The sequence below is a fragment of the Galeopterus variegatus genome, unplaced genomic scaffold, assembly GCF_000696425.1.
Source record: "Galeopterus variegatus unplaced genomic scaffold, G_variegatus-3.0.2 Scaffold7452, whole genome shotgun sequence".
Classification (NCBI taxonomy): domain Eukaryota; kingdom Metazoa; phylum Chordata; class Mammalia; order Dermoptera; family Cynocephalidae; genus Galeopterus; species Galeopterus variegatus.
In genome coordinates, this window is record NW_007733563.1 from 92,718 (window position 1) to 102,506 (window position 9,789).

Below are 9,789 nucleotides of genomic sequence, written 5' to 3' on the forward strand. Positions count from 1 at the left end.
AGAGAAAATAATTTTTTAAAACACGGCATTGTCTTTTAAGACTTCTTTTGTGTAGTAGAAAGCATCCTACTATTTGTTAATGACATTTAAAAATCAATTAATATATTATTAACATCCTTAGAAGTACACTATTTTGATCAATTAAATTAGAATGCCCACTGAAAGCATTTATAGGTCAAATTAGAGGACTCCTTCTGGAATTTAATACTTTACTAGGAAATAAACAAACATGTATTTCTAAATTAAAATAAAGACTACCCCAGGGTTCTTTTCCTTTCTTGTTACCTTTTACATTGAGCTGCATTTTCCCTTCCCAGAATGCTATAGAAGACACTCTGGCAGCTTGTAAAGTACTTCCAAACAATCAGTTAAAAGCAGTATTGTTGACATACTAAATGACTGGTAAATGAATAGGAATATTTGCTTAAAACATGTTCACTCTATTTAAAATAATCTTTTAAAGGGACCTGTTAAATGATATATTGAGTATAGTTTTAATGGAAATACTCATAAGCAATTGCCTTCATTCTGCCTAAAATTTTACACTCGTGTAATTTCTCCAGGACCATATTAAAATCATACCTCTCGCGCATATAATATTCTAATGTCCATCCTTCAAAAACTCATCTTGTGGATTAAATTCTCTTTTTTATGGTTAGAACATTAATTCCAGATTTATTAGTTTGGGTAGTGACAGGAATGAGGGTGTGCATTAAACAAATAAATGAAAATAAGGGAAATTTTTGCAGCATTAGTAGTCATCCTTAAGTGGAATTTAAGTCATTTGTTTTTAAGTGTAGGCCGTTTTTTTCTAGAAATTTTCAATAAAATCGAATAATGATAACTTTCTGTGATTTTCAGATTCGCAAAGCCTTATGAAATCTCTTTTCCCATTCTGTTCAATGCCTTCATTTCCTCCTTGATTTTTGTTCCAAGCTGGAGTCGGAGAGGATGACCTCTTGCAGAACCTGGTCCTTGTGTCACTACCTGGTTTCTGTGAAGTAGCATCACCAAAGCCAGTGCCTCCTCCACATCTCCTGCTCCTCCCCTTCAGCCCTTCTTGGGTGTGGAATAAAAGTAACAGAAGTGCTGACAGTTTTTAAAAAGCTGAAAACAAAATAAATTAGTCAACTCTCAAACTTTGCGAAGAGGTAGAATTTTTTTTAAAATCTGTAAATGAGATTACACTGGTTTATGTATTTACAGATTGAATTCAGAAATATTTTTTCACAAAATATTTTACTGGCCTTCAAAAATATGTTTTCTTTTTTTCCTTTCTGAGAGCAGATTAATAGTGTTTTAAATTGTTGTTCAACTTTTCTGCTTTTCATTTCATTCCTGAGTAGAACCTAGAGTACAGATGAGGCATTTAGATGTTCTCATAGGAAAATAACCACAGTAGTAATGATGGCTTAAACTTAGACGGCTTTCTCTATGCACCAGGCACCTGTCAAGCATTTGACATATATTAGCCCATTAACTCTTCAGTCTAGACCCTATCCTGGGAATACTGTGTATGATCCCCATTGTAGAAATGAAGTTGTAGGACAAAGTCCCACAGCTGGTAAAGAACAAAGCTCAAATTTGGAACCAAGCAATGTGACTGTAGAACTCTGTCACAAGGAGAGTTACAGGGATAAGAAAAACACCATGGTGGGAAAGGAAGGATGCTTGGTTTCCAGTCTGTGGGACTTGGGAGATACAGTCCCAAGGCTGATCAGTATTTCACCCTTCTAGAGTGTTTCCAAGAAGGTGTTTCCTCACATATGTACCTTTTTAATAGTGGCAACAGATTGTGCAAGATGTCTATGTATCAACAGATTGTGCACAGTATTCCACTTACCTTTTGGAAGACAGAGGGACATTTAGATTGACCATGTAACTTAGCCCTATGGGGAAGCCATTCTTTTAACCGGAGTCCTAGTTAGAAGTTCTTTCATCACACAAAGGTCTCTGAATGTGCAGTTGTCTGCGACAATGTTCATAGGTTTGGTTGAACCCTATTTAGACACTCTTGAATGGGGTTCTAAACTTGGCAATTCAGAAATATTTTGTTATTTAAAATCACCAAACCACAATATGTGTAAACTGTATACAAATTTGAAAAATCCAAGTAAGAATTTCATCTGCATAATCCATCTTCAAAAAAGGGCTATCTGGTCACAGACGACCATGACAGTGTTACAATTATGTTTTGATATCCAGTGGTTTTGCTTCTCCATATCCTACCATATTGGATTTTTATGGGACTTTCTTGATTTTCGCACAGAAATTCTTGTTTCCCAGGGACCTTCTCAGTCCTTGGCAGGAAGAACCCCTACTTTTTTCTGACACTTTTCATATTCTATTTCATAACGCAAACAGGGGCCTTGTTTGCATGTATATTGGTTGATGGGTTACTGTAGATTCTCTCTGACTTTAAGTCATCTCTAGTTATCATAAAGTTTGGGGATCTGACTACAAAGGGTTCCTGAGAAAATGTCTCGAAACCTTTATTCTCCAAATTATACTAGCTATAAGTTTTTAGGCACACTTATTTATTTATTTGGTGTATTTACCTGTAGCGACAAAGGTAATAAACTGGTAGAGCATGTACTTATTAATATCTCTCTAAAAAAGAAGCTGTAAAGAGTATTTAAATTATTTCATTATAACAGAAAATATAACTGAATAGGTTCTGGAACTACAAAGATGACTATAATTAATGATGTGTGTGTGTTTTTTTCTAATCAAATTAGGCAAATATTTCTACCGAAGTAAAATAATACTGTTCTATATATCCTACATAGAAAGTTCTATATCACACACACACACACACACACACACACACACACACACACACACACAGAGGTTATATGTATTTTGATGACTTTTAAGTTATTTCTTATTCTTTTGGACTCTAGGTTCTTAAAAGATTAAGATTAAATTTGAGTTAAGCCCCTGGCCTTTTCTCCAAGAAAATATTTATTTGAGATTAAAAGCAGGATTAAGTATAATAAAAAAATTAATTCAGAGTTACTGTGTGGCAGGGGCTGTTCTAAGTGATTTTTATGTATTAAATTCTCAAAAATCACTAATATTGGTAGCATTATTATCATCTGCATTTTACCCAGAGAATGACATCACTTACCCAAAGTCGCAGAGCTCTAGTAGGTGTTAGAGCTGAGATTCCACGTGAGGCAGTGTGGGTCTGGGGTCTTTGCCAGTATCCATTACAGAATCTGACTCACCAGTTATGGAAGAATCGCAGCCAATGCTGGAAGTGGAGAGAGATGTTTAGATTACACTGAAATTGAAATTGGGGCCGAGCCCGTGGCGCACTCGGGAGAGTTCAGCGCTGGGAGCGCAGCGATGCTCCCCCCAGGGGTTCGGATCCTATATAGGGATGGCCGGCGCGCTCACTGGCTGAGCGCAGTGCGGGCGACACCAAGCCAAGGGTTGCGATCCCCTTACCGGTCACAAAAAGGACAAAAGAAAAAAAGAAATTGAAGTTGGACCTGTTAAAACTCATTGAGTGGACGCATTTCTTGTTTTTTTTTTTTTTCCTGGGCAGAGTGTGGTGGCCGATTGAGAGCAGAATCAAAACCTCGAGATCTGTACTCGCATGCTCAGTTCGGTGATAACAACTACCCTGGACAGGTCGACTGTGAATGGCTGTTAGTATCAGAACGGGGCTCTCGACTTGAATTATCCTTCCAGACTTTTGAAGTGGAAGAAGAAGCTGACTGTGGCTATGACTATGTTGAGCTCTTTGATGGTCTCAATTCAACAGCTGTGGGGCTCGGTCGATTCTGTGGACCTGGGGTAAATACGTGACCAACAGGATATCATAGACATAATAAAAATGCCTATTCGTTCCTGATTGATATGTGTAACATTTAAATATTGGCAATGTTTTTGGGAAAAAAAGTTATGCCATGTTATTGATAGCTTGACAAAATACAGCATGCCCCTTCTACCCTTACCACTTCTTCACTTCTGATGAATTTGCCTGATAATATCAGGTGAGACAGATGAATTCAGTCGTTATAATTTCTTGTTATTTTTCCATGTGCAATAAATATTTAAGTACTTACTAATCTAAAAGCAATACACTTAAACACATACCCTTGACAATTTTGTCACCTCCCTAAATTAAAGCATAAAAGAAAAAAGTCCATGCACACCATTCTAATTCACTTTTCCTTTTCAACAAGTATATTTGGTGAGAGTAGCAGGACCGTCCGTGGTGTGTGGGCTCAGCCAGAGCTGCAAGAATATTGCTCTGTTGCACAGAGTGTCACTTGTGCAGGTACAGAGTGCCAGATACAGGTCAGAAGAGGTTACCATGAAAAATAAGAAAAGGAAAAGCTTAAGACTTTCCCAATGCTTTTTTCCCAGGACTCACTGCATTAATATTGAATAGTCTTCTGAATACATATTTTATATTTTGTTCTGAAGGTATTAGTCCCAATTTCTGAATGTCTACCAGTATCTGTTGCTTAAATAATACTGTTGAACTCCTGCCCAAACAGCAACTGAAATGAAACAAAAAAGCTTCTTGGTATCTGAATCACCAATACAAGAAGTAATGGAGGATTTGGATTCTGGAAGTGACTCTGCTGCAGAGCAGCTTCTGAAACAAATTTAATATAACTTTACCTTCATTGATCCTCACTTTACTTATTTGTAAATCTCAAGAACTTGGCTTAAGGGTTTGTGAAGAAACACCAAGTTCTAGAGAAGAAAGTTCCCAGAACTTGGAAACAGACTAACATATGTTGAAAGCCCAGCCCTGTCGCTGATCACCCATGTGATCTCTAGCATGTCATGTTTATCTCTGAATCTCAAGTTTTCTCATCTCTAAAATGACGTCAATCGAGATTGTTGGGAATATTAAATTATATACTAAAGAAAAAATTCCCAAATACGTATTACATTGAAGAAAAAGTGACTTATTCTGTTTTGTGTTTATTTGCTTTTTTTTTTTTTTTTCAGCCAGCAGAAGATATCTATTCAGTTGGGGATGCAGTTTTAATTCATTTTCACACTGATGACACAATCAACAAGAAAGGATTTCATATAAGATACAAAAGCATAAGATATCCAGATACCACACATACCAAAAAATAACACCAAAACCTTTGTCGGAACATAAAGGAATGTGCATAATGGAGAGAAGGCGTATTTTTTTAAAAGTGCGATATTAGCACAAATGTTTTATATGAATTTGAACAAAAGAAAACTGTGAGACCAAATTATCTCTGTCTGAAAGAGAAGTTTCCAGCTGATCAGCGTTATAAGAACATTTGAGCTCCATGCTTGCTGGAATTACTAAAGCTGGTGAAAGGGCATCGCGTGCTTCAGAGACAACTCTACAAGCTTCTGTTCACAGCTTGAAATAGAAGACACAATTCAGACAGTTCACTACGGGGGCTGTGACCCTGCAGACTGTTCTTTTAAGACAAATTTTCAAGATTTGGGGACATTAAATGATCTTGCAGGTCATAAACTGGAAAACCCTCTTCTTGTGTCTTAGGATAATTGTTTTGACTTTGTATCTTGGATACAATTTAAATCAGATTCATATAAAGTGATGTGAAATGGGAATCTTTTGAGAGTGGTTTGTACTTTTAATGTGTGTGTGTGTGTCTGAAGTTTGGAAACTGGAATATTTCAGCTTCATGATTTTCACTTGCAGGCCAGTTTAACCTCTTTGAAACACAAATGATCTTGAGACCACTTCATTGTACCTACATTTTGGCAAATTTGAAATGTGAATAATGTCTATTATTGCAGTTAAATTCTAGACATCATTTATTTAAGTACCAGAAAAACGCCCCGTTAATTGGTAAACTCAGTTTTTTCTGTGGAAGTGCTGCCTTTTCACACCGAATCCAAGAAGCCTGTGATGTCTTATGAACCTTGTGAGAAAACTCCAAAGAGGAGTGGGCAGGATTCTTCTAAATGTCCACCCGGATGCTTCATGTTCAAGTCACTGCTGCTGCTACTGTCTTTCTTCTGGTTTTGATCAGTTATTGTTGTATCTAGTATCGTTGATGTTTTCATGGTTAATGTATTTTTTAAAAAATGAAATGAAGTAGAAATCAGCCTTGTGAGGGTTGAAATATCTTTTTTTTTTCTCTTCCTGGGACACATTGTTTAAAAAATGTAATATTGGTAAAGAGGATTTGTTTCTGAAAGATTTCCTGTGGTGCTATTCCATAAACATTTTCTTCAACACGTTTTTGACCTTTGAGCCAACCGCCTGTAGACTATGAATGTCTCCCTATCCTTGGCTGGTGATTTGATGACTTGTTGAATATATCAAGATGTATCGCTGCAAGGGTGGCACTTGTCCTGTGGAACAACTACTTATCATGCCTTAGAATTCTTGAACATGATCAAACAGATCCTCCTAGAGACAGACACGTCTTCTGAAATATTGAACACAATAGCGTATGTTAATTAGTAGCTCTATGATGAATATTCATTTCCATGACTGAAAAATTGGATATAAATATAGTGACCTACTTTTGTTGCAGAAAATGTAATTTTAAAATGAATTTTCTCCTTTAAAGCCATGTGTGTTTTTAATATTAATGTATGTATATGTGAGATTGTTTGAATGAGTAAAACTACAGGAAGATGGTTGAAAGTAACGGATGGTTGAAAAGTTCACATCTATGTGCCAAGTTCTACTAGAATCCTGTGTGACATAGCACCTCTCTTAGGTTTCATGGACAAATAATGGGAACTTCTAATTATTGTCAATCCCATTTTAAAAAGGCTGTTTCCTTTAGATATTTTTTGCTATTTTTGGCGTTGATATAGAGTGCTATTTGAAGTAGATTTGTTTCTGTTACTTGTCCATGAACATTCAACATTTAATCAAATTGGGTTTATTTCTTCATTTTTACAAATCCAACTATACACACAGATGTAGCTTTTTTTTTCTCCTTCATTTTGCCCTGAAAAATCTTTACTTGCATATGAATTGTAAAATGTAAATACACTTTTAAAAACAATGTGTTGATCTTATCGAATGCCACTTTGGAGATATATAACTATTGCCTGCAAAGTAAATGAGCCTTTTAGTGGAGCTGATTTATTCCAGCAATTTCTTCCATATTTTTTAACTAATGTCCAATTAGCCAAAATATCCCAGGAACAGAGGAGAGAAGAACAATAGATTAGCCCCTGTAGTGCTTTCCACTCCTCCTCGCCTGGTGTCACGCACATGCACCAGCTCTTTCTAAACTCCATACTACGCTTCGAGGACTGTCCTAAAGTTCTTATTTTGTAGTCCAGGAACTAGGGCTCAAAGAAGTTATGTAACCTTCCTAGGGCCACAGTATAAAGCTAAATGTTGAAACCCAGCTTGGCTAATATCAAAGTCTGTGCTGGTTCTACAAAATGCAGTAGAACCAATCTTGACGTATATAATTAGTAGATATTTTTATAATGAAACCTTTCCACATAAAGTAAATTTTAGGGGTGAATTAAAGTAAAACCATCAGGATAAACATATTATTCCTTTCAGGAACAGCATGAGAATTAGAATAGATATCGATAAGCACCAGAATTAGTACTAGAAATTTAAAAAAAAAAAAAAAAACACCTATAGATTGGAGTTAGTATGGACCTTTTGTTAAAATAAATATGTTAACTTATTTGACCTGACATGGAAGGGAGAATGTAGTGTTCTATTTTAAGAAACACTCTGGATATTCCAGTTGACAGCTTCTTAGTCCACAATGAACTGTGCTCAACACAACTGGGTAATTAAAGAGGGTATTTAGAACGCATACAGAGGTATTGTCGTAACTTTAGGTTTTCAAGGTGAACATTAATTTTTATTGTATCGTATGTCAATTATCAGTTTACTGCATTTTTTTATATTAATTCAACATTTGCCTTAAATGTGTTGTTGAATCTAAATAAGTTTCATTGTTGTTTTGTTAATAATTGTCAGTTACTGTTCTAGGCATTTTATTAAATTAATTTTGTAAATTATTTTCAACCCTTACATGAATATTTTGCTTGTGTTTTATATTTGCCAAAGTTCTAATTCCCATAAAATGCTCACCGATTACACTCCAAAAAAACCTGTTCCCACTTAATATGGTTTTATTAAATTATTTTTAAATGTCAATTTTGAAAATAAATCTAGTTCATTAAGATCATGATTTGACAAAACTTCACAAAACAACTTTTATTTTTTATTTTTTTATTTTTTTTAAAGATGACCAGTAAGGGGATCTTAACCCTTGACTTGGTGTTGTCAGCACCACGCTCAGCCAGCGAGCAAACCAGCCATCCCTATATGGGATCCGAACCCGGGGCCTTGGTGTTATCAGCACTGCACTCTCCCAAGTGAGCCACAGGCCGGCCCCACAAAACAACTTGAAAAAAAAAAGAAATGAAATGAATGAGAAACAGCAATTATACTTCCAAAGTCCCCAAACATCCCATGCCTGTTTTGGCTGGACTTTTGCAATCTAAGACTAATTTTGATCTGTCACAGTATCAGGTTCAAATTCTGTCTGATTTTGTTTTTAAATATCTCAGTCTTTTTATTTGGTTTCTGTTACTGCTGTATTTTTTATGGTAAGCTTCAAATATCAAGCTTTTTCAGCCATGTAGAAAATGTCTAAAAACATCTAATGCCTAATTTTATTCTTCATAAAGTTAAAAGTTATGTTTTAAGAGAAACATTAGAGTACATCCTCATTTAGATTTAGTAAAACTATAAACGTGTGACATTAAAAATAACTTTTACTTAAAATGATTATCAAAAGTTTGGAAACTTTTATTTAGTGGTAATGGGAATAAGACTTGCTTTTTGGAAAACGTTTGATGCCACTTGTTAAGTTTGGCATGGAAGAAGGAAAACAGGATAAATAATTACCTCCTAAAATTTATAATTGGAATTTCAGTAATGCCTTCTCTTCTACAAGAGCAAACATATACTATGAACTTATCAAAAAGATTTTTTTTAAAGGTGGTCTGTGAAATCATTGAAGCTTTTTATGTCTCAGTGCATGGTAAATGTTTACGGTGAATATTTAGCTTTTGGTCTTTTAGTGTTATAAAGTTTAGACATTCTGTCATTAGCTTAGGAAATACGTGATAGAAAGGCTAGCTCTGCTACATCCTGAAATTTTGACGACTACTTTTTTCGCTGTCAGACCTTCCACCTGCCCACTTTTCATTTACCCCCAGTACCTTGAACCTGAATCCAAGCTGACCATGTGACTCTAATTCCAACCACAATATCCTACTGCAGGGACCAATGCAGGATGATTCCAAAAGAATTATAGGGTCCTGGGCACACCTTGCTATATATAACCTTCCTAGCATAGAACTAAGGACTCAGCATGACAGCTGCTTCTGTCATGGGCCAGCTCTCCTTCCAGACTCTAACTCCATGAGGCCAGATACCTGTCTAGATCTTGTTTGTGTCCACAGTGTCCCCTATGCTGATAGCATTGTCGTGGTAGTTGCTCAAGAGACATTTAATTGGATAATTTAGAAATATATTCATATTTTTTAAAAATGAAATATGTTCATATTTTAAAAAATGGATTCAAAGAATATTTGAAGAAATAGTGATTTTCTTTTTTACTGGACCAAAATTTCAAAAGTTCATCTTATGGAAACAAATGATTTCCAATGTTCTGCTTTCAAGTTACAAGGAATCCCTATAGAAGTAATATATGTCCATTGTAGAATTTTTTTATAAAGAAAATAAAGAGGAATCAATGTGTGCTAGAAATTATTCATACCCCTAATGAGCAGAGATTATCA

The 9,789-nt window shown here is 35.4% G+C and overlaps 1 protein-coding gene across 1 annotated transcript in view; it reads left to right on the forward strand.

Annotated features, from left to right (window-relative positions):
* Positions 1–8,087, forward strand: part of TLL1 (tolloid-like 1) — a gene marked incomplete at its 5' end in the record, with an annotated part of 95,009 nt that extends 86,922 nt beyond the window's left edge. Inside the window, 2 exons of the mRNA XM_008591972.1 lie at positions 3,554–3,804; positions 4,978–8,087. Coding sequence (XP_008590194.1) covers positions 3,554–3,804; positions 4,978–5,112 — 386 coding nt within the window. The remainder of the gene's footprint in view (positions 1–3,553; positions 3,805–4,977) is intronic.
* Between the last annotated feature and the right edge of the window lie 1,702 nt (positions 8,088–9,789).